This window comes from Symphalangus syndactylus, chromosome 18, assembly GCF_028878055.3.
Source record: "Symphalangus syndactylus isolate Jambi chromosome 18, NHGRI_mSymSyn1-v2.1_pri, whole genome shotgun sequence".
Lineage (NCBI taxonomy): Eukaryota > Metazoa > Chordata > Mammalia > Primates > Hylobatidae > Symphalangus > Symphalangus syndactylus.
Genome location: NC_072440.2, coordinates 86037117 through 86065114, shown reverse-complemented (window position 1 = coordinate 86065114; position 27998 = coordinate 86037117). Strand labels below are relative to the sequence as shown.

The following is a 27998-nucleotide window of genomic DNA, read 5'->3' as shown; positions in this document are numbered from 1 at the left end:
TCAAGACTAGCCTGGCCAACATGGTGAAACCTTGTCTCTACTAAATAATACAAAAATTATCCAGGCATGGTGGCGGGCACCTGTAATCCCAGCTACTTGGGAGGCTGAGGCAGGGAGAATTGCTTGAACCTGGGAGGCGGAGGTTGCAGTGAGCTGAGATTGTGCCATTGTACTCTAGCCGGGGTGACATGGTAAGACTGTCTCAAAAAAAAAAAAAAAAAAGGAAAACAAAGAGAAAACTAGATTGTAATGATGTTTGCAAGATATGATGAATACTAAAAACACTAAATGGTAAACTTTGGATGGGTGAATTGTATAGTATGTGAATTATATTTTAATAAAGTTGTTTTTAACACTCCAACATGGGTGACAGAGGGAGACCCGGTCTCTAAAAAGAAAAAAAAAACTTTTTTTTTTTTAATTCAGTGAGGAAGGGGTGTAAGCAGGTACACAAAAATCAGATCAGCCATGGGTCGGTAGGTGCTAAAGCTGGAAGATGAGCACATGGGAAGTCACATGCTATTATCTCTAATTGTGCCTACATTTAGAACGTTCTGAAATAAAAAGTTAAATACAATATTACCGAAATTTCTCGTAGGTGCTTTCCTAAATGTTCCCTGGCCTCACCCAGTTCATGGTCCCAGAAAAGGCCATCTGTCCTCTAGATGGGGTGGGGCAGGGTACTTTATAAATAATAACCCTAGCTGCTGTGGGCAGCTTTCCCTGTCTCTACTCCATTGACCTCTATGCTCCGCTCACAGGCAGCTTGGCCAGCCTCTGCCACAGCCTGGCCTCTGGGTCAACAGTGGGCCTCTGGTAGGGCTGTGACCCCTCCTTACTTTTTCCTCCCCTCCAGCTAGTAGGGCACCACCTTCTTTCCTTTTTTTATTTTTATTTATTTATTTATTTTTATTTTTTTGAGATGGAGTCTTGCTCTGTCACCGAGGCTGGAGTGCAGTGGCGCAATCTCGGATCACTGCAAGCTCCGCCTCCCGGGTTCACGCCATTCTCCTGCCTCAGCCTCTCCGAGTAGCTGGGACTACAGGCACCCGCCACCACACCCGGCTAATTTTTTGTATTTTTAGTAGAGACGGGGTTTCACCGTGGTCTTGATCTCCTGACCTCGTGATCTGCCCGCCTCGGCCTCCCAAAGTGCTGGGATTACAAGCGTGAGCCACCGTGCCCGGCCTATTTTTATTTTTTTTTATTTTTGAGACAGTGTCTTGCCCCGTCCCCCAGCCTGGAGTGCAGTGGCATGATCATGGCTCACTGCAGCCTCAACCTCCTGGGCTCAGGTGATCCTCCTGCCTCCACCTCCCGAGTAGTTGGGACCACAGGAGCACACCACCCTGCCTGGCTAGTTTTTGTATTTTTTGTAGAGACGGAGTTTCACTGTGTTGCCTGGCTAGTCTCAAACTCCTGGGCTCAAGTGATCTGCCCACCTCAGCCTCCCAAAGTGGTGGGATTATAGGCGTGAGCCACTGTGCTGGGCCAGGCTCCACCTTCTACTTGTCACTGCCAGCGCTGTCAGAGTAGAGCCCACCGCAGAGGAGCTGGGATCCCCTTGGCTGGGCTCTTTCTTCTGTTCCTCCTCCCTCTCTTTCCCCCAGGTGCCTCTCCTGGAGCGGGAAGCACAGGCGCCGCCACACACAGCACCTAGGCCCCGCCACACACAGCACCTAGGCCCCGCCACACACAGCACCTAGGCCCCAGACTCTCCCACGGCCACACTCAGCCACACAGCCTGGCCTCTCTACCCAGCATCTTCCTCCCTCTTGGTGCCCTCTTGGCTCTCCTTCCTGCAATCTCAGTCCAAGGAAAGATCTAAACATTTCTGCCTCCAAGAGAAGCTGAGTTCCTTCCTGCAGGGCTCCCGAGCCTCAGCGAATCAAGTGATGTGTGTGCGCGTCTGGACACTTGTGTCAGGTCCCTGGAGACTTGACAACAGTTAAGAAGCCCTGGAAAGGCTCTGGAACATTCTGCAACAGTGAGGAGGTGGGTCTATTTAAGAAGCCCTGGAGAGGCTCTGGAACGTTCTGCAACGGTGAGGAGGTGGGTTCATTTAGTTAGGTGAATCTGCCTGGTGTCTCACACCGGTATTGTCCCTAACTCAGCCGAAATCCAGGGTTATAGGTTTTGGGTGTGAAATAGGCAGGGTGCCTGGGGGAGAGAAGATCCGAACTGTGAACGAAAGCCTGGCTGGGACTGGAGCTCCTGGGAAGAGGAGGCTGGGGCTCCATGACACCTGGCGGAAGAGGAATTGCCAGCACTTGGTGACTAGTTTGGTATAAAGGTTAGGGAGAAGATTTCCAGGTTGGGAGACCAGGGTAAAGGAGATGTCCTCAGCTGGGATAGAAAATAAAAGGGGACCCAGTTCAAGTGTGACTGTGGAAATGGAAGTGGCTGTGAATGCTTGTGGGGGCGAAGGGGTAGAGCTGGAAGTTGAGGTCGGGAGCTGAGGACAGCCAGCCATGCTGAGTAAGAGAAGCCACCGTAGATGTGGCGTCTCTGTCCAGGGCGCAGGGAGAAGGTGACCACGTGGCTCAATGCCAGTTTACACCTGCTGTCTGGAGCCCGGGCTACCTGCGCCTGTTGTCCCAGCTGGGTGGGGAGGCGGTTAGTACCGGCTTCCCTCTTAAAAGTCTCCCAGTTAGGATGATACACGGTCACCCTAAAGAGAGACCCTACAGGGTAGGGGAAGAAAAGTGAATCTAAGGCAGCACCCTTCTCATTCACTTGCTTCTTCTGGCCTTTTTGCCCTCCTGTCTCAGACCTTCCATTCCCTTCTTTTCTTTTTTTTTGAGATGGAGTTTCGCTCTGTCACCCAGGCTGGAGTGTAGTGGCATGATCTCGGCTCACTGCCACCTCCACCTCCCAGATTCAAGCAATTCTCCTGCCTCAGCTTCCTGAGTAGCTGGGATTACAGATGTAGCTGGGATTGCAGACAAGCACCACCATGCCCGGCTAATTTTTCGCCTGGCTAATTTTTGTATTTTTAGTAGAGACAGGGTTTCACCATGTTGGCCAGGCTGGTTTCAAACTCCTGACCTCAAGTGATCCACCTGCCTTGGCCTCCCAAACTGTTGAGATTACAGGTGTGAGCCACCGCGCCCGGCCCATTCCCTTCTTAAGACTTCTATATTTTCACTGTATTTTCTTTTCTCCTCCTGCCAGGCTTCTCCTTCCCACTTCCCTGGGAAAGAACCCACCCCACCCCTACATACTCAGGAGAGCCGAGTCCATCTGGGCCGCCTGAGTCACTGGGGTGAGCAGCTCCTCCCTGGCCGGGGTGAGCAGGCTGGGTTTGGGCCAGGCTGGGGAAGGGCCTCGGTCAAGTTGGCAGGCAGGGGTCCTGCCTTCTGGTCACAGCACTGCCTCGTTCCTGCCGCGTGACCTTAAAGCAAAGCATTTCTGCTGTTGGAGTCTCAGTTTTTTCCTCTGCAGCAGATGATTGAACCACTGATCTAAAACGTCTCTTCTCGCTGAGAAGTGGTGTTCCTCTCGTCGGCTGCCATTTCTCGTGGGGTTCAAGCCATAAGATGCCAGGTGTCAGTCACCTCAGAAGAGAGGGTTTGTTTGTATTTGGTGGGGTTCCTCCGGGGGTACCGAGGCTGAGGACTGGTGGATCGAGGCAGGTGGATCACTTGAGGTCAGGAGTTCGAGACCAGCCTGGCCAACATGGTGAAACCCTGTCTCTACTAAAAATACAAAAATTAGGCGAAAAATTAGCCAGGCATGGTGGTGCTTGTCTGTAATCCTAGCTACTCAGGAAGCTGAGGCAGAAGAATTGCTTGAACCTGGGAGGCGGAGGTTGCAGTGAGCCGAGATCGTGCCACTACACTCCTGTGAGGGAGCAGCCTAGGGACTAAGGCCCGCTGGCTCCGCGAGATCAGCCAGACCCGCATCATCCCCCAATTACCTGCAGAGGGCGCCGCAGACACAGAGAGGGCAAGGCCGAGGCCGAGGCCGAGGCCATCTAAGCTTCTGGGAAGGGGGTCCCAAAGGGAGTCCCCGAGCTGGAGTCCAGAGGGCTTGGAAGGAAGAGGTGAGGACAGCAGAAAAGGAAACACAAATTAAAAGAAGGGAACGAAGGCTGGACGCAGTGGCTCACGCCTGTAATCCCAGCACTTTGGGAGGCCGAGGAGGGCGGATCGCTTGAGGTCAGGAGTTCAAGACCAGCCTGGCCAACATGGTGAAACCCCGTCTCTACTAAAAATACAAAAAAATTAGCCAGGCGTGGTGGCGGATGCCTGTCATCCCAGCTACTCCGGAGGCTGAGGCGGGAGGATCACTTGAGCCCGGGAGGTGGAGGTTGCAGTGAGCCGAGATCGCGCCACTGAACTCCAGGCTGGGCGACAGAGCGAGACCCAGTCTCAAAAAAAGAGAAGGAAAAGAGAGAAGGGATGGTGGCGGTGGGGGAGGAGGGCGGTTCTTGTAACGATCCGAGACGGGACCGCAGCACAGGTTACGCCCTCGAACCTCGGCCTCCTCATCTACAGAATGGACGCAGTCCTCACCGCGTGCTGCGGAAGCGTTGGAGCGCCGGTTCACGGGACACAGGGCCATCGGCTAAGGGGGCGCTGGGAACGTGGAAGGTGCTTTATGGTGGGGCGCTGTAGGGTGCTCTTGGGCAGTAGGGTTGGGTCAAATCTGGGTTGAAGTCCAACCTAGGTTGAAGTCCTGGCTGCCACCTGACCTCTGCGCCTCAGTTTGCTCATCAGTAAAATGGGGTTAAGGAGGCTGCCTCGCCCAGCTCCATGGAGCCAGAGGCGATGAAGGTCCTGGAAGAGCTGAATTCAGAACCCGAGCTTAGGCGGCGGACAGGGCGCGGGTGTGCGCGCCTGCACTAGGGGGAGCGGCCGGGCCCGGACACACCCAGCCAGAAGGAGCAGGCCGAGCCCGCGCCGACTCCGCAGATGCCGCTCGGGACTTCGTTGTCCCCCCAGGCGCCCGCTCTGGGGTCCTCCATCACCCGCCGTCACCTGGGCGCGTGGAAGCTGGCGGGAGGGGAGGCGGGGCTTGGCGGCGGCGGGGGCGAGTGGGGGCCCGGGGAGCGGGAGCAGGGGCGGGCGGACGGAGCGCGGGGCTGGAGACTCGGGGACCCAGAAGGTGGCGCGGGGACGGGAATCTGAGGAGAGGGGGCCGGGGCGGGGCAGGGCGGACAGGGCTGGGGGCAGAGGTCCGGGGGTGGGTCCGGCGGTGAGTCCGGGTCGGGGTGGACAGAGCAGGGGGCGGGGGTCCGGGAGAAGGGGGCGGGGCCCGGGGGCGGGGCCGGGGTCGGCGCCCCGCGGGGAGGCCGGCCACGTGACCCCCGCGGCCCGGCGGGGCTGCCAGGCGGCGAGCGCCGCGGCGGCCCCGGGAGGTGGCGGCGGGCGCGAGAGCCTGGGCCGCGCAGGACTGACCGTCGGGGCCCCGGGACGGCGGCCCCAGGGCGCCCATGTCATGGAGAAGCTGGCGGCCGGGCTGGCCGGCCTGCGCTGGAGCATGGGCGCCTTCCCGCTGGACCTCATCGTCAGCCGCTGCCGCCTGCCCACGCTCGCCTGCCTTGGGCCAGGTACCGGGGTCGCTGGAGATGGGGACCGGGATCCGCGGGGAAATGGTGGGCTCTCCAGCCAGGGGCCAGAAGGATCGTGAGGAGGGTGCGGGTGCCGCACCCTCCCAGCTCCCCGGCGTGGGCCCCGAGCGGTTCCTGGCGCGCCTCCCGGGAGACGCGGGGCCCACCCGCCAGGTCCGCCTCCTGGGCCCCGCGGACAAGCACAGGCACAGACACCGGGGACAGGGCCCGGGACAGAGTTTTCCCGCCCAGCTGGAGTCCGGAAAGGGGCTGAGCCCCTGCTCCCGCCCCGTCGGTGCCCCCCTTTCCCCCGCTGCCCTTGGGTCCCCCGCCCCGGCCGCGCCCCCTTGGTCCCTTTGTCCCTGGCCTCTCACCTCTGTCTTCCCTCATCCATGGGACCCGGAATCTGTCTTCCCCCTACCGCCACCACTAGTCCTGCTCCGCCCCTCTGGGGACCCTTCTTGCACCTCCTTTCGCTTCCCTAGGAGCAGCCTCGGTCCTGGGGCGGGCAGGCCACCTTCGGGAGAGGCCGGCGGGAGCTGGGTCTGCCGCCCGGCGTGACCCCCAAACCCCTGGCCCTACCCCGAATCTTGTCCCACTTCTTAATAGGACCTGGGGCCCCCAGCCGCTCAGCTGATGGAACCACGCATGGGGGCCCGAGAGGGTACGCCTGGAGGCTGCATGGAGCGAGAGGACCGTTTGGGGGGAGGGGGGTGCTGCTTGGTTGGGGGATGGGCGGTAGCCGGGGCTGGCAGCCAGGCCGGGGGTTTTGTGTGTGAGAAGAATAGGGGTTTGGCCCGCGTTGGCACACTCGCTTCCCTGAATGCTAATGGGGCCCGCGGCCACAGGCTCCTCTCCTCCCCGCGGGGCCCGGCAGCCCCTCCTCCGTGGCGGCCAGGAGTGGGCACAGTGGGCGTCAGCTGTCCCGGGAGCAGGCTCATCGGGGAGCTCGGCGCCCCGGCCGTCGGGCAGGCCAGCGTCTAGTACTCTGGCTCACGGCCGAGTGGTCAGAGTTGGTACTGTGTCCTCCTGTGAATGGGGGTCGCTGCCCTGGGGTCTTCTGGCCACTTCCCACATGTCTTTTTTGGCATCTCCCCTTTCTGGGCAGCTTTTCTGAGCTCCTCGGTCTGGGTAGGGCCTCCTTTGGGCTCCCCTGCCACCTTGTGCCAACCCTGGCTTGTCTCCTACTGTGCACCCCATTATAATGGTCAGTCAGTTTATTGTCTTTCCACCTGGCTGTGGGCTACTTGACACCTGGCATCCTTGCCCAATAAAGATTATGGATTGAATGAATGAATGAATGGGTGAGTGAATGAACAGCTGGTGTGATGGCCCAGCTGTCTGTTGTGTGTGACGGTGTGTGGCTATGGCTGGGTCACCATCAGGGTGTGAATGTCTGGTCAGAATTGTATGGCTGGAAGGGTAGGTCCCTGTGCGCCTGTGCATTTGGGAGGGGCCCCTTGGCCGGAGACTGAGTTGTGTTGTTTGGGTGACAAGCATCGGTCACTGTGGGCTATTGTGGTTCAGCTGTTGGTGGTCATGAGCCATGGTTACTGGTGTGTGCCCATGTGGCTGTGAAGATGGGGCTGGGACCCAGGACAGCTCTCAGAGGAGGGAGCAGAGTTGGAGGAGAGCTTCTTGGGCCCCCAGAGGTGAGGAGGTGCAGGGGAAGGCTCAGACAACACCCCCAACACACACATAGTGGGGGCCAGGCCCTTTCTGCGCATCTTGAACCACCCCCCACCCTGCCACACACACACACACACACACACACACACACACGCCCACGCCACATGTACACACTTTATGGAGCCCCCAGCCATCAGAGTAAACCATTTCCCATTTGATGGGCAGAAATTTTGTAAGTTGTGCCTGAAGGAGAAAGGAAGGAGGTGCTCCCCACCCCCACCCTCCCCACCAGCTGCAGCCAGGACACAGCCCTTTCTGCCTCCTGGAAGCTGGGCTGCCCCTCCTGCTCCCCTGGAAACCGTTGCTGGGGTTGGAGCCTCCAGGCCCAGACCCCTCCCAACTCCCAACACCTCTGCCCCACAGCAGCTTCCCCCAGGCCCCAGGGCTGGGCCTCCCACTCCTGCCTTCTAAACCTGCTCTCTCAACGCCTCCAACCCTCAGCCATCACCCCTGCAACTGGGAGGATGAGGGGGTATGGGGAGGGGGTGTCAAGGAACTGTTTCTCTGAGATGGGGTTGGGGGTTCCTGGGGACTCCCCCCTCTCCTTCGAGGTCCCCTTGACAAGGCAGTGGGTGGCTTCTCTGAGATGGGGTTGGGGGTTCCTGGGGACTCTCCCCCTCCTTCGAGGTCCCCTGAACAAAGGCAGTGGGTGGAAAGGAAGGGCTGCCCTTGGGAGAGGCAGTAATCAGCTGCTCTAAGCCCTGTCATTCTCCTGACCTGAGCGACCCGTGACTCTGGGGGAGCTCTCACAGCTAGGACCTTATAAGGGACAGTCCCGTCCGGGCCCTCTCCACTGCCCCAGTAGGGCCCTTCTTGCAGGGCCTAGGCCCTGACTGGGAGGCAGAAGCACAGCTCCAGCATCTCCTGCTCAATAAAGTCTCCCTTTGCCACCCCACCCCCAGCTGGAGCCTGCTGCTGCCCTCCGGGTCCCCAGACATGCTCCAGTCAGTGCCTCAAACTTGCCTAGTCTCTGGTACATCTCTGCCCACCTCCCCAGGGGCCTAAGGGCTCCTGGAGGGCAGGAGCTGGTCTGGGCTCATCCATGGGGAGCTCCTTGCCCCAGCTCAGAGCCAGGGACAGCAGGCATTCCAGCCACTGATGAATGAGGGGCCCCGTCGGGAGTCACAGCCCGAGAGGCTCACAGCCAGCCCCACAGCCCCAGGCCCCAGCTGGCAGCCCGCCTGTCCCTTGAGCTTTGCTGACCTGGACAGGGATTGTGAGGAGCTGTCCCTCAGGGGTGTGGTCTTGGTGAGGATGTCACCCTGTCTGTTCTTTCTGCCTCTTTTAATGTCCTGTCTTCCTTCCCCTCGTCCTCTGTCCTCTTCCCCCTTCCCAGGGGAATACGCTGAGGGCGTCAGTGAGCGAGACATCCTGCTCATCCACTCCTGCCGGCAGTGGACAACGGTGACAGCTCATACCCTGGAGGAGGGCCACTATGTCATCGGGCCCAAGATCGACATCCCCCTGCAGTACCCAGGTGTGTCCAGCCAGGGCATATGTCATAAAGCCTGGTGGGGGGGTTCAGGCAGGAGGGCCTAGGGCCAGGGATAGGGGGAATGCTGGGGCCAGCGAGGCGGTGATTAGGGTGAGGGTTGGAGTCAGAGCCCAGAAGTTTTCATTCTGTTCTGTGAAGCTCTGGGTTTCTGGAGAGGTGGCTCACAGGTTTTTTGATTCACATTTTATTTTAAAGTAGATTTGAAACTAATGATTAAAAAATACTCACACTCTTCAATTACTACAAATCAGAGCTTAACCCTAATCAGAGGCCTTCAGGGTATACCTTCAGCTGCCACGCTTAGCCATTTTTGTGCAGACCCTCCAAGAGAACATGTCCTGCCAGGACCTTTTCTTTTTTGTTGTTGTTTTTTTGTTTTTTTTTTTGAGACAGAGTCTTGCCCTGTCGCCCAGGCTGGAGTGCAGTGGCGCGATCTCGGCTCACTGCAAGCTCCACTCGCTGGGTTCACGCCATTCTCCTGCCTCAGCCTCCCGACTAGCTGGGAATACAGGCGCCCGCCACCATGCCCGGCTAATTTTTTATACATTTAGTAGAGACAGGGTTTCACCATGTTAGCCAGGATGGTCTCAATCTCCTGACCTCGTGATCCACCCACCTCGGCCTCCCAAAGTGCTGAGATTACAGGCGTGAGCCACGACGCCCGGCCTCTGCCAGGACCTTTTCTGTACCGTGCAACCAAACACTGCAGAAACCGGCAAATGCCCAAGCTGGTTACATGGCTGCACCTCTCCGCGCTGAGCCTGTTTTTCCCAATTTTTGCGTTAAACCTATTGTTTCCATTGGTTGACTTTATAAGTGAATATGAAAAATTTTAGACTTTTAAAGATTATGCTAATGGACTACCTTTATTAGTTTTATATGTGATGTTGACATATAATAAGATTTTGTTTGAAGAAAGGATTCTGTTACCAAAACAGAGTACAGCCCCTTCATTTTACAGATGATGAAATGGAGGGCTTAGGGGAGGAGGTGACTTGCCCTGTGTCCCACAGCTAGGAAATGAAGAGCCTGGCCAGATCCAGGTATCTCAACCGAGGGCTGGTGTCCGCTGCACCACACCAGGAGCGTGTGGTTGCTGTCCCCTGTGTGGGAGGGATTGGAGTCTGGTGGCCCCATCCCAGAGACGTCCCCGTGCGAGCCCCAGATCCCACAGCTGCCATGTGTTAAGCATGTGCTGCATTCTATATGCTGGGCCGAACATTTTTGCCATTTCATCCTCATGGCAACCTGATGAGAAAGTCTTATCAACTCCATTTAACTCACCAGGAAACTGAGGCTCCAGGAGTTTCAGTGGCTTGCCCAGTGCCGTGTTTTTTATTTTATTTTTTTGTTTTTAGAGATGGTCTCCTTATGTTTCCCAGGATGGTCTCAAACTCCTGGTCTCAATGAAGCCTCCTGCCTCAGCCTCCCAGAGTGCTGGGATTATAGGTGTGAGTCACTGTGCCAAGCCCAGTTCTGTGTGTGTGTGTGTGTGTGTGTGTGTGTGTTTTCTGTTGCTCAGGCTGGAGTGGAGAGGCGCCATCTTGGCTCACTGCCTCCGAGGTTCAAGGGATTCTCCTGCCTCAGCCTACCAAGTAGCTGGGATTACAGGTGCCTGCCACCACGCTCGGCTAATTTTTGTGTTTTTAGTAGAGACAGGGTTTCACCGTGTTGGCCAAGCTGGTCTCAAACTCCTGACCTCAAGTGATCCGGCCGCCTTGGCCTCCCAAAGTGCTGGAATTACAGGCGTGAGCCACCAAACCCAGCCCAGTTCTGTGTTTTTAACTGCTGTGCCCAGCTGCTCCTGACCACCCCCTCGCCAAGGCTGGGAAGCCTTTGAGCTGGGAAGGCCCCATTGCTTCCTCACAGGTACCCCTGCCTCCTCTGGCCCTGGGTCTCCCTGAGCCAGGAGGACAGGACTGAGCCCTTTACAGAGCTTCTGTCTTTTACAACCTGTGAAGTTGGTACCTGTGTACTCCACCCCCCAACCCCTTAAAAGATGTGGAAACTCACTCAGATTTCTTTCTGACCTGGGGTTCTATCTTGGGCTTGGAGCCCACTGGGGGCCTGCTCAAGCTAGAAATTTCCCAGCTTGGTTCAGGGCGAGGTCCCAGGTCTTCTTGGGATAAAAAACAGCAAAGGTTGCCTGAGCAGTGGCTCTTATATGTAATCCTAGTGCTTTGCTGAGACAGGAGGATCCTTTGAGGCCAGGAGTTCCAGGCCAGCCTGGGCAACATAGCGAGAACAAACAAAAACAAAAACAAACAAAAAACCCCCCCAACAACAAATAAATTAGCTAGGCGTGGTAGCGCAGGCCTGTAGTCTGGCTACTGGGGAGGCTGAAGCCAGGTGGGGGGATCCCTTTACTCCAGGAGGTTGAGGCTACAGTGAGTTATGATGGTACTCCTACATTCCAGCCTGGGAGACAGAGCAAGATGGTGTTTCTAAAATAAAAAGAAAAAGAAAGGTTGGGAAAATCTCTCACTGAAAGAAACGTGATTTTAGGGACTTCATTTTGGTTGTGTCATTAAAACTCTGGTAACCCAAGGCACAGTGTTCCAGGGAACCGTGGGCTCCTAGCTCTTCCTCCCATCTCTCTGGCGCCCCTGCGTACGTGTGTACGGTGGTGGTCTTGCGGGGGTGGTGGTCTTGGTGGGGCGCGGCCCCAGCCCCATCTTTTCGCGGGGCTGCTACTGTCCGCCCGCACGGGGGAGGGGAGGCGGAGGCGGAGGCGGAGGCAGAGGCGGAGGCCCCTAGGAGGGCGAAGGCCAGCGGGTTAACGAGGAGGCGCCGAGTGCACGGCTGGGCTCCACGCTGATTTCTCCTAATGAATTAATAATGGCGCTCGGCTGGCGGGGGTGGCCGGCTGCGGACCGCGGAGAGAGCCGCGGGGAAGGCCGGGGAGGGAGGAGGACGGCGACTCGCGCAGGGTGGGGCTGAGGGCACTGCTGGGTGACTCGGTCTCCAGGCTGCGGCGCTCTGCTCTGGGAGTCAGGGAGAGCTGGCCTGTCCCCGTACTGTCCCCCCTCCCAGCCCCCGCCTCCAGCCCTGAGGGAGGGGCCTGGCGTCTTCCCTGAGCGTGGTGCCACTTCCCCAGTGTTGGCCTTGTTTCCTGCTCAGCATTTGGCAGATGCGCCTCTGGCCCAACTAGGATGTTTCCATTTTACAGATGGGAAATCCGAAGCCCAGAGAGATTAAATAATTTGCCCAAGGTCACACAGCTGGCTAGTGGCAGGGTGGGATTCAGCCAGATTTGTCGCACTCCAAAGTCTGAGCTTTTACCCACGTTCTTTACTGAGTGTGTGCTGTGGGGCAGGCGTGGAGAAGGGTGGTGAGCAATCCCCTGCCACAGCCCTCAAGTGCTTGGGGCTGGAAGGGAGGAGCGAGGCAGCCATGTGCTCTGCCGGCAAGGACAAGGAGGAGGGGCAGGTCAGGATGGAGCAGGTCCTTAGAGCCGTGGGGGACCTCAGGTCCCATATAGGGGGAGGCAGGAGAGGAAGCCGCCCCTGGGCTGGCGGGGAGGAAAAGGCTTCCAGGGTCCGGAGCATCACTCCCTGGAGGGCTCCCTTCCTTCCTCCCGCAGTAATGACCGGCGCTGGGCTTCAGGCTGCCGCGGAGGGGGATGGTGCTGGATGCCATGGTTACATCGATCTTCCCTGCCACATCCTCCCCCAGCTCCAGCCCTGACTTGGCTCCAAGTCACCCCACAGGGGGCAGTGGGCATTGCTCCCTGCCTGGCTACTTGTGGTTGGGGCAGGGGTGGGGGTAGGGGGTTGTGTGTGGACTTGGGGGAGGAGGCTGGGGTGAGGGGAGGGGGCTACTCAGTGCCTGCAGTTCCTGCTTCCCAAGTCCTAGACCCCTGCATCTTGCCTGCCCCCCTCCACATTTTTCCTCTGTTGCCCTCTAGGGCTGTGGCACTTCAGAGGCCTCTTCCCAGGAGGGTCCCAGGACAGGGAGGGCAGGCCTGGGGGCTTCCCCGCCAGCGTTCTCCTAGCCATTTCCCCTTGTTCTGGGCTCTCATTTCTCTCCCTGCTCGGTGATGGTGCTTCAGGCCCTGCCTCTGCTTCTCCTACCCTGCACCGTGGGTGTCTTCATCTGGGTCTCTCTGGGTTTGGGGGTCTCCAGGAACCCCCAGCACTGCATACACAATTGTGTGTGTGTTCATGCTAGGAGCACAGTGTGGGCATTTTTCTGGGATGAACATCCCCAAAGGGTCAAGCCCCCTGCTCTTCCTCTTCCCTGAGCCATCTCACTTGCCTCACAGCCGAGGCTGCCACCTGTGGGCTGGTGACCTTCAGTCTATTTCACTGGCCAGATGTCCCCAAGTTCTGCATATACACTGGTGGCAACCACCCTGGGAGCACCACCTGAAGGCCCCTTCCTTGACCTCTCCAGGATCTGCCTCGGCCCCACAACATGTTCCTTTTGGGTTCCCAGTTTTGGTTAACAGCTCTGCCATCTCCTTTTCTTTTCTTTTTTGAGACAGTCTCGCTCCATTGCCCAGGCTGGAGTGCAGTGGTGTGATCTCAGCTCACTGCAACCTCTGCCTTCCAGGTTCAAGCAATTCTCCTGCCTCAGCCTCCCAAGTAGCTGGGACTACAGGTGTGTGCCACCACACCCAGATAGTTTTTGTATTTTTAGTAGAGATGGGGTTTCACCACGTTGGCCAGGCTCGTCTCGAACTGCTGACCTCAAGTGATCTGCCCACCTTGGCCTCCCAAAGTGCTGGGTTACAAGCGTGAGCCACTGTGCCTGGCCTGCCGTCTCCATTTCTGACCAGGCTGGTGGCCCGAGTACATCACCCTGAGTCCCTTCCTTCCCCACCTCCCCCTTATTCTGTCACCCAAGCTTGCTGGGTCTCCCTGCCCAGTATCTCTTGGTCTGTTTCTGCTATTCCCTAGCTCTTCTCCAGAACCCCTTACTGGTTTGTTTACCTGACTGGTCTCCTGGTTATTTTAATAGAGCTGAACCTGGATCATGGTTTTTCTTTGCTCCAAACACTCCAGTGGGTCTCATGTTGTACAGAATAAAGTTTTACTGCTTTAGCAAGGCATTCAGAGCCTTTCAAATCCCAGTTGCTGTCTGCATCCCCTCCTATCCTCCCTCTCCCTAAGTCCTTCCCTGCAGGCACACACCATCTGGGGCAGGTGGTCTGATTTTGTGTCTCTGTGTCTTTGTTTACACTGTTTCTTCCACAGGGAATGCCTATTCTGGGAATTCCCTTTCATTCTTAAGGTGCAGCTCAGTGATCCTCTCAGATGCCGCCAGGCAGGTTTCTCCTACCCAGCTGTCTTGTAACTCTTTTGTCACAAGTCTGTTGTAGCACTTATCACATCCTGCCACCACTGGGTACTCATCGTCTCACCCATTATATCTGGATTTCTTTTTTTTTTTTTTTAACTCAATTTCTTTTTTTTTTTTTATTAATTTTTTGTGCATACAAAAACAATAAACATTTTCTAAAAATACATACAAACAAAAAGATGCGTATCAAACATATTAGGAAGGTTGCACATGGGAAGTCGGGGAATAGAAATGGGGGTGGGAGTTAAAATAAATGAGAGAGGGACTTTATATGGATCAGTGATAATAACTCAATCCTCTATTTGACAAAGAAGAGGGAGAAGGAAGAGGAAGAAAAAGAAAGTGGGATAAAGGATCAGAAAGGGAGGAAAATAGAAAAAATTAGAGTATGACTCCAGGGTAGACCTGTTTTGTTGTCATTGAGTTGGTTGGTTGGTTTGTCTGTTGTATTCTTCATGTTTCGCCAAGTTGGCCAGACTGGTCTCGAACTCCTAGCCCGAAGTGATCAACCCGCCTCGCCCCCCAGAGTGCCGGGACCACAGGCGTGAGCCACCACGTCCAGCCCCCACATTGCTTCTGGCCTCCATGGTAGACCTCCCAGACGGAGCGGCCAGGCAGAGGAGCTCCTCACTTCTACCCAGACACGGGGCGGCCGGGCAGAGGGGCTCCTCACTTCCCAGACGGGGCGGCCAGGTAGAGACGCTCCTCACTTCTTCCCAGACGATAGGTGGCCGGGCAGAGGCGCTCCTCACTTCCCAGACGATGGGCGGCCGGGCAGAGGCGCTCCTCACCTCCCAGACGATGGGTGGCCGGGCAGAGGCACTCCTCACTTCCCAGATGGGGCAGCCGGGCAGAGGCGCTCCTCACTTTCCAGACGATGGGTGGCCGGGCAGAGGCGCTCCTCACCTCCCAGACGATGGGTGGCCGGGCAGAGGCGCTCCTCACTTCTTCCCGACGGGGCGGCCGGGCAGAGGCGCTCCTCACTTCTTCCCGGACGGGGCGGCCGGGCAGAGGCGCTCCTCACTTCTTCTCGGACGGGGCGGCCGGGCAGAGGCGCTCCTCACTTCTTCCCGGACGGGGCGGCCGGGCAGAGGCGCTCCTCACTTCCCAGACGGGGCGGACGGGCAGAGGCGCTCCTCACTTCTTCCCGGACGGGGCGGCCGGGCAGAGGCGCTCCTCACTTCTTCCCGGACGCGGCGGCCGGGCAGAGGCGCTCCTCACTTCTTCCCGGACGGGGCGGCCGGGCAGAGGCGCTCCTCACTTCTTCCCGGACGGGGCGGCCGGGCAGAGGCGCTCCTCACTTCTTCCCGGACGGGGCGGCCGGGCAGAGGCGCTCCTCACTTCCTCCCGGACGGGGCGGCCAGGCAGAGGCGCTCCTCACCTCCCAGACGATGGGAGGCCGGGCAGAGGCGCTCCTCACTTCCCAGACGATGGGTGGCCGGGCAGAGGCGCTCCTCATTTCCCAGACGGGGCAGCCGGGCAGAGGCGCTCCTCACTTCCCAGACGGGGTGGCCGGGCAGAGGCGCTCCTCACTTCCAGACGATGGGTGGCCGGGCAGAGGCGCTCCTCACTTCCCAGACGATGGGTGGCCGGGCAGAGGCGCTCCTCACTTCCCAGACGGGGCGGCCGGGCAGAGGCGCTCCTCACTTCCCAGACGGTGGGTGGCCGCGCAGAGGCGCTCCTCACTTCCCAGACGGTGGGTGGCCGGGCAGAGGCGCTCCTCACTTCCCAGACGGTGGGTGGCCGGGCAGAGGCGCTCCTCACTTCCCAGACGGTGGGTGGCCGGGCAGAGGCGCTCCTCACTTCCCAGACGGTGGGTGGCCGGGCAGAGGCGCTCCTCACTTCCCAGACGGTGGGTGGCCGGGCAGAGGCGCTCCTCACTTCCCAGACGGTGGGTGGCCGGGCAGAGGCGCTCCTCACTTCCCAGACGGTGGGTGGCCGGGCAGAGGCGCTCCTCACTTCCCAGACGGTGGGTGGCTGGGCAGAGGCGCTCCTCACTTCCCAGACGGGGCGGCCGGGCAGAGGCGCTCCTCACTTCCCAGACGGTGGGTGGCCGGGCAGAGGCGCTCCTCACTTCCCAGACGATGGGTGGCCGGGCAGAGGCGCTCCTCACTTCTTCCCGGATGGGGCGCCCGGGCAGAGGCGCTCCTCATTTCTTCCCGGACGGGGCGGCCGGGCAGAGGCGCTCCTCACTTCCCAGACGGGGCGGCCGGGCAGAGGCGCTCCTCGCTTCTTCCCGGACGGGGTGGCCGGGCAGAGGCGCTGCTCACTTCCCAGACGGGGCGGCCGGGCAGAGGCGCTCCTCACTTCCCAGACGGGGCGGCCGGGCAGAGGCGCTCCTCACTTCCCAGACGGTGGGTGGCCGGACAGAGGCGCTCCTCACTTCCCAGACGATGGGTGGCCGGGCAGAGGCGCTCCTCACTTCTTCCCGGATGGGGCGGCCGGGCAGAGGCGCTCCTCACTTCTTCCCGGATGGGGCGCCCGGGCAGAGGCGCTCCTCATTTCTTCCCGGACGGGGTGGCCGGGCAGAGGCGCTCCTCACTTCCCAGACGGGGCGGCCGGGCAGAGGCGCTCCTCACTTCTTCCCGGACGGGGCGGCCGGGCAGAGGCGCTCCTCACTTCTTCCCGAACGGGGCGGCCGGGCAGAGGCGCTCCTCACTTCTTCCCGGACGGGGTGGCCGGGCAGAGGCGCTGCTCACTTCCCAGACGGGGCGGCCGGGCAGAGGCACTCCTCACTTCCCAGACGGGGCGGCCGGACAGAGGCGCTCCTCACTTCCCAGATGGGGCGGCCGGGCAGAGGCGCTCCTCACTTCCCAGACGGTGGGTGGCTGGGCAGAGGCGCTCCTCACTTCCCAGACGATGGGTGGCCGGGCAGAGGCGCTCCTCACTTCTTCCCGGATGGGGCGCCCGGGCAGAGGCGCTCCTCATTTCTTCCCGGACGGGGCGGCCGGGCAGAGGCGCTCCTCACTTCCCAGACGGGGCGGCCGGGCAGAGGCGCTCCTCACTTCCTCCCGGACGGGGCGGCTGGGCAGAGGCGCTCCTCACCTCCCAGACGATGGGAGGCCGGGCAGGGGCGCTCCTCACTTCCCAGACGATGGGTGGCCGGGCAGAGGCGCTCCTCACTTCCCAGATGGGGCGGCCGGGCAGAGGCGCTCCTCACTTCCCAGACGGGCTGGCCGGGCAGAGGCGCTCCTCACTTCCCAGACGGTGGGTGGCCGGGCAGAGGTGCTCCTCACTTCCCAGACGGTGGGCGGCCGGGCAGAGGCGTTCCTCACTTCCCAGACGGGGCGGCCGGGCAGAGGCGCTCCTCACTTCCCAGACGGTGGGTGGCCGGGCAGAGGCGCTCCTCACTTCCCAGACGGTGGGTGGCCGGGCAGAGGCGCTCCTCACTTCCCAGACGGTGGGTGGCCGGGCAGAGGCGCTCCTCACTTCCCAGACGGGGCGTGGCCGGGCAGAGGCGCTCCTCACTTCCCAGACGGGGCGGCCAGGCAGAGGTGCTCCTCACCTCCCAGACGGGGCGGCCGGGCAGAGGCGCTCCCCACCTTCCAGATGGGGCGGCGGCTGGGCAGGGGCTGCAATCCCAGCACCCTGGCAGGCCAAGGCAGGCGGCCGGGGGGTAGAGGCTGCCGCGAGGCCAGACCACGCCACCGCACTCCAGCCCGGGCAACACCGAGCACTGGGTGAGCGAGACTCCGTCTGTAGTCCCAGTACCTCGGGAGGCTGAGGGGGGCAGAGCACTCGGCGTCAGGAGCTGGCGACCAGCGTGGCCAAGATGGCGAACGCGTGCCTGCATCCAAAGGAGAAAAGGCAGGCAGCGGTGGCGCGCGCCGGCAGTCCCAGGCAGTCGGCGGCGCGGGCAGCAGCAAGCCGAGTAGATTGTAGCCTGCGCCAGAGAGGAGAAGAAAGAAAGAAAGAAAGAAAGAAAGAAAGAAAGAAAGAAAGAAAGAAAGAAAGAAAGGAGGGAGGGAGGGAGGGAGGGAGGGAGGGAGGGAGGGAGGGAGGGAGGGAGGGAAGGAAGGAAGGAAGGAAGGAAGGAAGGAAGGAAGGAAGGAAGGAAGGAATATCTGGATTTCTTTAAGGGCAGACTGTATTTTACACAGATTTGTACCCTCTGTGTGGCCTACCATAGTGTCTGACACATAGTGAGTACTCCATCAATATCTGTGCAATAATTAAATGAATGAACTGTGACAGAAGCAACTACCGAGGGGGCTTCAGAAGGTAAAGAAGGCCTAGCACGGTGGCTCACACCTGTAATCCCAGCACTTTGGGAGGCCATAGCAGGAGGATCGCTTGAGCCCAGGAGTTTGAGACCAGCCTGGGCAACATCATGAGACCTCATCTCTAATAAAAATAAAAAATTAGCCAGGCATGGTGGCACATGCCTGTGGTCCCAGGTACTTGAGAAGCTGAGGCAGGAGGATCCCTTGAGCCCAGGAGGTTGAAGCTGCAGTGAGTTGTGATCATGCCGCTGTACTCCAGCCTGGGCGACAGCAAGACCCTGTCTCAAAAACAAAAAACAAACAAACAAAAAACACCCAGAGGCTAAAGAGTCACCTTGTCTTCTCTCGACTTGTTCCCTCACCTATTCATGGCTCTCTTCCTACTGTATAAAGCCTGAGAAGAGGCCATCCATCAGATGCCAGGGCGGCTCAGAGCTTGTTTTGTGTTTTGTGCTCATGTGAGTATGCATATAACAGGTGTGTGGCCAGTGAGGTGAGAGAGCTTACACAGGGATGTCAGCTTCACAGACTGGCAATCACTTCCATAAAGTCTGTGTCTCCTAGGGGCATGTGCTGAGTTTGGCAAAGCACACAGCCCCGGACTGCAGGTTGGGAAGGCCTCCTCTCAGGGAGGTGGCTTTGCTGGGTTCAGATCAGAGCCTCTGGGAGAGTAGGATTGGATATCAGGCCAGGGCAGGGTGTGGGAACAGAGCTGGGGTCAGAGTGGCTCTCCCAGGGCCTTCAAGGGCTGGGCCAGGCCCTGGATGGCCCAGTGCCACCTCCATGCGGATCAGCAGCCCAGGGCAATGCACAGGATGCCAGATCCAGGTAGGGCCCACGATCATCTGTCCCCACCTCCTCAGATGAGGACCCAGAGGCCCAGAGAGGGAATGGGACTTGTCACGGCAAGTCAGAGGTCAGGCTGGGACCGAGCAAGGAGCCAGCATCCCAGTGCCACACTGAGTTGATCAGAGGCCAGCTCTGTGTCCACATGTTTGGGGCTATTTGCAGTTGGGTTTCTCTGGGCAGGCAACCGCTAGCCTCACTGCATACCCACAGGCTCTCTATGGGATGAGGGCTGGGCTATAGTTGCTAGGGATCGGTGCCCACTTTACTGAGGTTGGAGCCAGATGACCAGCCCCCTTCAGCTCATGCCAGTGGAAACCTGCCCTTTGGCCCTCCTGAGTTCCTGAGGGGCTGGCCGAGATTATGGTAGCAAGTGACCACGAAGGCTCTTGGGATGCAGGCTAGACTCCCAGCAGGCAGGCCCACTCCAGCCACTTTTGTCACCCACTATGCAGGGAAGTTCAAGCTCCTGGAACAGGCCCGGGATGTGCGGGAGCCAGTGAGGTACTTCAGCAGTGTGGAGGAGGTGGCCAGTGTCTTCCCTGACCGCATCTTTGTGATGGAAGCCATCACCTTCAGCGTCAAGGTCAGTCACTCCCTCACCAGGTGTGGTGTCCCCACACTACTCCTTGCCTCAGGGGCAACCCTGACCCTGGTTGGAAGATTGCCCTCAGGATCCAAGAAGGAGAGTGGCTCCTGGGGACCCCTGAGGGGCCTTTGGCACAATCAAGCCATGTCAGAAGGGTGGGGAATAGGACCCACTGGGCTGAAGGACTTCCTGTGAAAGGTAGTGGAGCAGGAGGGGGTGTCTGGAAGGGTCATGTTCTGACTTGGAGACCTTTCAGGGCAACCTGTCCCTAGCTGCCCCAGCACCCACTTGTAGAGGCGGTGGTTGCGGTGAGCAGGCAGTGTAAATAGACCCCTGCTGTGGGGTGGGAGCAGTGGCTCATGCCTGTAATCCCAACACTTTGGGAGGCTGAGGAGGGAGGATCGATTGAGGCCAGGAGTTTGAGACCTGCCTGGGCAACACGGAGAGACCCTGTCTCTACAAAAAATGTTAAAAAATTAGCTGGGCATAGTGGTGCGCATCTATAGTCCTAGCTACTTGGGAGGCTGAGGCAGGAGGACTGTTGCTAGGAGTTTGAGGCTGCACTGAGCCACTGAGCTGTGAATGTGCCACTGCCCTCCAGCCTGGGCGACAGAGCAAGACCCTGTCTCAAAAACAAAAACAAAAACAAAAAACAACTAAAAACAGTCCCTGCTGTGTACAGATAGTGCTGTTCTGTTTACAAACCCTTTTCTTATCCATCAATTCATTTCTCTTCACTTAGCCTTGTTGGATAGGTAGGGCATTATGATCGCCCAGATGATAAAGACAATGATGATAAAAGTCGCCATTTACTGAATACTTTAAAATATGTTGCTGATCCAAGTAGTGGGGAGGAAAAATATGTCACTGCACATACAGTCTTTTTAATCTTACAGCAGTTCTTCGAAGTAAGAGTTATCAGATATGGTCGCTAAGGCGTGGAGGGGCAACTCATTTAGGGTGGCACAGCTGCTAGTGGTCTCTCCAGGATGAACGTGGATCTCCTGGCTTACCATCTGGTCCGAGCCCCGGGAGGGCGGAAGAGGAAGGCTGTTTTCCCTTCCAGTCTCTGGGAGCTGGCCGTGTGGCTTTCCCTGGGACCTGGCTAAGGCCCTGCCCTGTCTTTGGGATCCCCAGGTGGTGTCGGGCGAGTTCAGCGAGGACAGCGAGGTGTACAACTTCACGCTGCATGCGGGCGACGAGCTCACTCTTATGGGCCAGGCGGAGATCCTGTGCGCCAAGACCACCAAGGAGCGCTCGCGCTTCACCACCCTCCTGCGAAAGCTGGGCCGGGCGGGGGCGCTGGCCGGGGTGGGCGGCGGCGGCCCGGCGAGCGCGGGTTCCGCGGGAGGCAGCGGCGGCGGGGGCGCCAGGCCGGTCAAAGGCAAGATGCCCTGCCTCATCTGCATGAACCATCGCACCAACGAGAGCCTGAGCCTGCCCTTCCAGTGCCAGGGCCGCTTCAGCACTCGCAGCCCGCTGGAGCTGCAGATGCAGGAGGGCGAGCACACGGTGCGCGCCATCATCGAGCGCGTGCGGCTGCCGGTGAACGTGCTGGTGCCCAGCCGGCCGCCGCGCAACCCCTACGACCTGCACCCGGTGCGGGAGGGTCACTGCTACAAGCTGGTTAGCATCATCTCCAAGACGGTGGTGCTGGGGCTGGCGCTGCGCCGCGAGGGCCCGGCGCCGCTGCACTTCCTGCTGCTCACGGACACGCCGCGCTTCGCGCTGCCGCAGGGCCTGCTGGCCGGGGACCCGCGCGTCGAACGCCTGGTGCGCGACAGCGCCTCCTACTGCCGCGAGCGCTTCGACCCCGACGAGTACTCCACGGCCGTGCGCGAGGCGCCAGCCGAGCTCGCTGAAGACTGCGCCAGCCCGCGCCGCGCTCGCCTCTGCCTGCCCGCGCCGCGCGCCCCCGGGCTCGCCCGCGCCCCCGGCCCGCTGGCGCCGGCTCCCGCCGGCGAGGGCGACCAGGAATACGTGAGCCCCGACTGGGCAGCCGCGCCCGAGCCCGCCGCGCCGCCCGCCGAGATCCCCTACGAAGAGCTGTGGACGCACCAGGGGCCCGAGGGCCTCGCCCGGCCGCCCCCAGGGCCCGACCTTATCTCCTTCGGGGCCGCGGGACCGCCGCGTCGGGAGCCGGAAGCACCGCCGCCTCCAGTCCCTCCCAAATCCGAGGCGGTGAGTGAGCGCGCTGGGGCCCAAAGCCCGTTCTCCTGGGCGCCGGCCCCGGAGTACGTGGCAGACGAGGTGTCTTCCTCGGCGGGGTGGGGAAGGGGAGAAGGAAAAGGCCGAGACATGCCAGGCAAGAGCATTTGTAGTAAGGGGCACTGGGGCGGGCGGTGGCGGGGGAGCTGTGGGACAGAGATGCGTGTAGGTCCCTAGCCTCAGAGGATTTGCGAGGAGCCCCGAAACACTGTTACCCAGAAGGTACCACAGAACAGGGGTCCTTTAAGTTGTTCCGTGAAAAGACGGTTCCTTGGCGAAGTAAGCTTAGAAATGCTGTGAATGATTCCCAGCCCTTTTTCCCCTCCTCCTCATGTTGGAGTCACAGAGCATGGATATATTAAAGGCTCTGAGAAGTCCTGCACTAAGGAATCCTGGTTATCAGAACATTTTCTCCCTGCCCATAACACCCGTCAGCATCCCATGGAGTCCTCTTTGGGGTACACGACCTGTAGGGAGGGATGCAGGTGGCAGACGCTTCCTTCCCTCTGTCCTCTCGGCCTTCCTTTGTCCTCTGCTTTCTCTCCTTTTCCTTGAGGAGGGAGCATGTCTGCTTATCCTGTTTTGATCTACCTTTGTGTTCTTTTTCTTAACATCCATAAAGGATTTCCAAGGAACAGGAAGGAGGCTGTGCGTGCGTTGGGACAGAGTGCGGGTGCGTGAGATAGGCAGGGAAGGCTAGGAAGGGTGGGGTGGCTGGCTGACTGGATGAGCAGTTGGGGTGCAAGGCAGCCTATTGGCAAAGTGGGGCAAGTGTCAGGCCCAGACAGCCCCCTTGCCCAGCTGCTTGGGAAGGGGAAGATAAGGAGTGCCAGCTGTTTGGAGTCGAGGTGGAGTCACCGCCCTCTGCTTGTAGGTGAAGGAGGAGTGCCGCCTGCTCAATGCCCCTCCAGTGCCTCCCCGGGGTGGCAATGGCAGCGGCCGGCTCTCCGGCAGCCCCCCGGTTCCCCCTCGCTTCCCCAAACTGCAGCCGGTACATTCCCCCAGCTCCAGCCTCTCCTACTACTCCTCTGGCCTCCAGGATGGGTGAGTCCCTGCCTTCCCTTGGTCCTGAGTTCTAAGGTAGATCGAGGCAGGGAAGGGTGAGGAGGGGGGACTACAGTGCTGAGGAAGAGGAAGTCTTGAGGCCTGGGAGGTTCCCGAGGGTGCAGGTCCCTGTGCAGTGGCTGAGGGAGGGGCACTGCTGTCTGAATGTCTTGGGGCCTGGGGCCCAGTGGCCTGTTCTGCCCACTTCAGCTTCTTTCTCTCTTAAATGTTGAGGAACGGATGGGAGCATTGCCCTGGTCCTCAAGGTGGGGACTTTGCTGCAGGATAGAGAGAAGAGAGCTCCTTGCTGTTTTGAAATTTTTATTAAGTTCAGGCCGGGCGCGGTGGCTGATGCCTGGAATCCCAGCACTTTGGGAGGCCGAGTTGGGTGAATCACTTGAGGTCAGGAGTTCAAGACCAGCCTGGCTAACATGGTGAAACTCCATGTCTTCTAAAATACAAAAATTAGCCGGGCGTCACGGCACGTGCCTGTAATCCGAGCTACTCGGGAGGCTGAAGCAGGAGAATCGCTTGAACCCAGGAGGTGGAGGTTGCAGTGAGTCAAGATTGTGCCACTGCGCTCCAGCCTGGGCAACAGAGCAAGAACTCCATCTCAAAAGAAAAAAAAATAGAAGACATTTTTATTAAGTTCAGTTTCGTTTCGTTTTTTCCCTATGGTTTCTGACCTGGGCTGGGGTCAGAAGGAACCCAGGAAGAACAGGGCCATTCCGGAGGGTCTCGGGCTGGGGCTGGGGTGCAGGCCCATGTTGCTGAGGTCATAGTGGTGCTTGGCTGCATTGCATGTGTGACCCTGTCATGTTCCCTCTCGCTCAGCCTCACCTGTCCTATATGTCTGTCTCTGTCCACAGGGCGGGTTCCCGCAGTGGCAGTGGCTCCCCATCACCGGACACGTACTCCCTCTATTGCTACCCATGCACCTGGGGAGACTGCAAGGTGGGCGAGTCCTCTAGCCGCCCAGCACCCGGTCCCCTACCCTCAACCACACAGCCCAGCCAGGCCTCCCGGGCCCTCACAGAGCCTCTGAGCGGTCGAGCCACCTCCCTTCTGGGGGCTGACACCCCTGTTAAGACCTACCACAGCTGTCCTCCTCTATTCAAGCCCTCACACCCCCAGAAGCGCTTTGCTCCGTTTGGAGCTCTCAACCCTTTTTCTGGGCCTGCCTACCCCTCAGGCCCTTCAGCGGCCTCCTCTTCTGGGCCCACAACCACCTCGGGTCCTGTGGCTACCTCTGGCCCTGCGTATTCCCCAGGCCCAGCCTCGCCAGGCCAGGCCTATTCAGCTGCTCCCCCCTCTTCCTGCGCCCCCTCCTCCTCCTCTTCTTCTGAATGGCAGGAACCAGCCCTGGAGCCCTTCGATCCCTTTGAGCTGGGGCAGGGCAGTTCTCCAGAGCCTGAGCTGCTGCGTTCTCAGGAGCCCAGAGCAGTGGGGACACCTGGGCCTGGACCCCGCCTTTCACCACTTGGCCCCCCCAAGACCTTTGAGCCTGAAGGTTTGGTGCTGCGCCAGGTCCCCACCCCGCTGTCACCAGCTGCTCTGCAGGGACCTGAGGCAGGAGGAGCACGACTTTTTCTAACCCAAGGGCGCCTGGAAGGGCCTCCTGCCAGTCCCCGGGATGGAGCTGCAGGCTTTGGAGTCTGGGATGCCTCCTCCTGGCAGCCCCCTGCTGACCTGTCTGCACTCTCCCTGGAGGAGGTCTCTCGCAGTCTGCGTTTCATCGGGCTCTCAGAGGATGTGGTGAGCTTCTTTGCCCGAGAACGCATCGATGGTAGCATCTTTGTGCAGCTCAGTGAGGACATCCTGGCAGATGACTTCCACCTCACCAAGCTGCAGGTCAAGAAGATCATGCAGTTCATCAAAGGCTGGAGGCCCAAGATCTGAACTGCCCAGCTGGAGCTGCACAGCTGGAATGCTGGCATGGGGGCCCCAGGGACAGCACTCCGGAGGAGCAGGTGCTGCCTGCAGGAAGGATCTATGTCGAGACTGAGGCTGCTCAGCAGCCACTGGGTGGATCCAGGGGAGATGCATGTGGAAATGTGGTCCTCTGGGGTCAGACCCCTGCACAGGACATCTTGCCTTTGAGTGTGCAGAATACATGGGGATAGGGCTGGGGGCACCACTGTGTACCTGGGCTCAGTAAGGCATTTGCCGTGATTCCCACAACGGGGTCAAAAGCTGGCCTTCAGGGTGACCTAACACCTCCTCATGCCCTGCTATAGACCTTCACAAACGACTTCCACTGCTCAAGCCTGTAGGCTCTGTTTAGAGACAAGAAGATGGCCGGTAATTTAAGCACAAATTTCCCAAGTGCCCACTCTCCTTTGTGCTCTGTGGGCTTTTGGCCTAAAGCTGCCCCGGAGTGAGGGTGTAGATGTCTGTGTCTCTGAGATGCCCTTCCTTTACTCCTCTGCTCCACCGCGGTTGAGGGGGGCCTGGCCCTGCATACAGGTGAGTTGTGTACAAGCCTAAGCCATGGCACCTCAGAGGCTCCACCTGTGGGTCCTGGTTCATGGGTAACAACTTTGGAAGAGCACAGCTCTGCTATTGACCCGACCCACTTACCTAGTTAGGAAGCCAGATGACTCTAGCACCCTGGCTTCTGCTCTGACTTTACTGCAACTAGTCATCCATCTGTCAGGTGGGGTTCAGTCTCAGAATACTGATTCCGTGGAAGAGCAGGTCGATTTAGGTCAGCTCCTTGTTTCTAGAAGCAAGTGGTAGTCAACCACCCCCAATTCCGCCAATCTCTTGCCCCCATCATTTGTCTCTGACAATACTTGCTGTTTTTCCCTGGTTTTCTGTCACTGGCACAGGAGGGTACATTTGGGAGAGCGCCGTCCTGGAGCTCAGTCCTGCACTTGTTCACGTGCTTCAGAGCAGGTCTTTGTGCCCTTGAATCTTAAACATGGGGATCTGCTTGGTACCCAGAGCTCTGGTCATTGTGTCCAACCACACGCCCCACCCCACCCCTGTGCCCTCCATCTCACCCAGAACCACAGGGTGCCCACTAGTGTCAGGGCCCAAGGTGCCAGCCTTCTCTTCTGCCTTACCTAGTCTACCTATTTATGTCCTCCACTTTTTAAGAGTAGCTAAGCCATGCTGGTGCCCATACTCCAAGCAGGCTGCCTCAGCTCAGAGGAGTGGTCAGAGTAGAGCACAGAACCTGCGATGTGGGGACATTTGGTTTTCTTGCAGATCATTTAATGAATCCTCAAGGACTAATGAAATAAATGCTAGACTGCTGAAGACTAGTACAAGTGGCATTCTGGGTGCCAGCTGCTTTCTTCTTTTGAAAACAAGGCGATGGGGACCCATGGGCACAGTGTATATGCCTTCAGGCAGGAGAGGACTGATGGAGGAATGACGTGTGTGTGGCCATTCCCATGTCTGTGGAGGTGGCTGGTGGGAGCCTTCATTCCCTTCTGCAAGGCCCTCGCCAGCCCCTCCCTACCCTTTAAGAACCCCCACCCCAGCTTCCACTAGTTTCAACGTAATTCACAACTACCTGGTGTTACTGAAGGGAAAGACCCAGGCTCAAAGCTGAATGCCACCAGCCAGGGCCCAAGCTTAGCTTCCTGCATTGGCAGAATGCCGGCTTCAGGCTCTCTCAGACCAAATTTGGAAACCTGTTAATGGCTTTGGTGCAAGGGATCAGCTCCCTGCTCTGGTCATCTGAAAACCTCAACTCAGAGGTGACTTGGTTTTAGGGTCTGGCTTCCTAGTGACCAAGCAGAGCCAGAGCTGATCTCCCTGCCTGCCAGTCCCAGCTACAGAGCTGGGACCAGGGACATATTTGAAGTACAACTGGAGCAGAGGCAGGAGTAACTGGTAATATCTGACAGTTTAGAATGCAGAATGTGATGGGACTGGAGTTACGATTCCACACACACTCAGCGTGGATCCTTCTGCCAGACCCAGTTAGCCCCAGCGCTGTTTACCCAGACTGGGCACTGCTTCTATAGGAACTTTCCACCCCAGGGGGTGAGGTGGGGAGGGGCTGAAGCTTTGGGGGAGTGCAGGTGCTGTGGGGGTCAGCACTCCTCATGCCGCTCCCGTGCTGCCTGATTACCGCACAGGCATTTCTGGGGCAGCCCCGATGTGCAGGATCACTGAACATCAAGGGAGACATCAGCGCCTCTGCTTAGCGCCAACATTCCCACAACCATCCCAAGAAGCACCTATGAATGAGGCACACCCAGAAAAGAAATGGGTAAGATCACACAATGAGGAAATCCAGGCTGGGGAAAGAGCTGTAATATCCCGGTACACCGTGGTGAGAAGCCCAGGCAAAGCATCTACACAGACAGGTGTGTGTGGTTGAGCCCACCAGGTCCCACTTTCTCTCATCCCAGTCCCTTCCCAAGGGTGCTGCCTAGAATTCTGCACACACATTCTTACCCCCAAAGCACAGGGCTTTCTTCCAGATAGATTGCTTTTTGAAGGAGGCGTTTAAACCAGAAGGGCAAAGACACTGACACAGAGTTTGGTTTTTATTGTTATGTATTTGGCTGGGTGCAGAATTGCCCTCACCACCCCGGCCACCCTGGCCTCTTGGGAGGAACAGGCAGAGAGGTGGCTCCAGATGGCTCTTGGCTGCCACTCTAGGCCTCGGGGCTTAGATAATGAGCACAGTGGGCTCTACCTTCCAACAGGAAGTGCAAACTAATTCACAGTCACACTTCACCATGAGGGAGAGAGATGGTCTTGGCTGAAGGCACTTTAATCAGGGAGCAAACCCAGTGCTGGAGTTTGTCTTCTTCTCGTTACTCTGATAAATCTAGACGCCACTCTGCTGGAGAACCAGCACTTCCGGCAGCTGGGGTTAGTGCACTGACTGAGCGAGGCATGAGGCCTGCTCACTGGTAGAACTTCTTGTTAGGGCTGTTAGCGTGGTCAGCTAGCAGCTGGCATGGGGTGAACTGTTTTCCATAGGCAGCTTCATACTTCTTGAGCCGGTCCACTATCTTCTGGGCGCCATACAGATCCACAAAGCGGAAAGGCCCTGAACAGAGAAAGAGGACTTCGTTG

At 58.7% G+C, this 27998-nt stretch overlaps 3 protein-coding genes across 6 annotated transcripts in view; 1 reads left to right on the top strand and 2 right to left on the bottom strand.

Moving 5' to 3' along the window:
* ASXL2 (ASXL transcriptional regulator 2) overlaps positions 1–27998 on the bottom strand; it is a 555729-nt gene that overhangs the window by 435669 nt on the left and 92062 nt on the right. The window lies entirely within an intron of this gene.
* GAREM2 (GRB2 associated regulator of MAPK1 subtype 2) lies at positions 5311–26233 on the top strand. 4 transcript variants are annotated; one of them, XM_055252967.2, is made up of 7 exons: positions 5328–5554; positions 8580–8720; positions 19567–19697; positions 20838–21881; positions 22783–22952; positions 23822–23906; positions 24306–26233. In XM_055252967.2, exons 1-7 carry the CDS (start codon positions 5443–5445, stop codon positions 24849–24851), a joined length of 2229 nt encoding a protein of 742 aa, XP_055108942.1. In that variant the 5' UTR covers positions 5328–5442; the 3' UTR covers positions 24852–26233. The 4 variants fall into 4 exon arrangements, with proteins under 4 accessions (XP_055108941.1, XP_055108942.1, XP_063479986.1 ...); XM_055252966.2 differs by having other exon boundaries at positions 5311–5554; positions 23822–26233; XM_055252968.2 differs by lacking the exons at positions 5328–5554; positions 8580–8720 and adding an exon at positions 19072–19093.
* The window catches only part of HADHA (hydroxyacyl-CoA dehydrogenase trifunctional multienzyme complex subunit alpha), a 55820-nt gene continuing 55264 nt past the window's right edge, over positions 27443–27998 (bottom strand). Inside the window, exon 20 of the mRNA XM_055252970.2 lies at positions 27443–27972. Within this exon, the coding sequence (XP_055108945.1) occupies positions 27827–27972 (146 nt within the window). The 3' untranslated portion in view covers positions 27443–27826. The remainder of the gene's footprint in view (positions 27973–27998) is intronic.

Coding starts and splice junctions, on each gene's coding strand:
- GAREM2 (XM_055252966.2), top strand. CDS start 5,443: ATGGAGAAGCTGGCGGCCGGGCTGGCCGGCCTGCGCTGGAGCATGGGC. Junction 8,721..19,566: donor CATCCCCCTGCAGTACCCAG/GTGTGTCCAGCC, acceptor CCCACTATGCAG/GGAAGTTCAAGCTCCTGGAA. Junction 21,882..22,782: donor TCCCTCCCAAATCCGAGGCG/GTGAGTGAGCGC, acceptor CTCTGCTTGTAG/GTGAAGGAGGAGTGCCGCCT.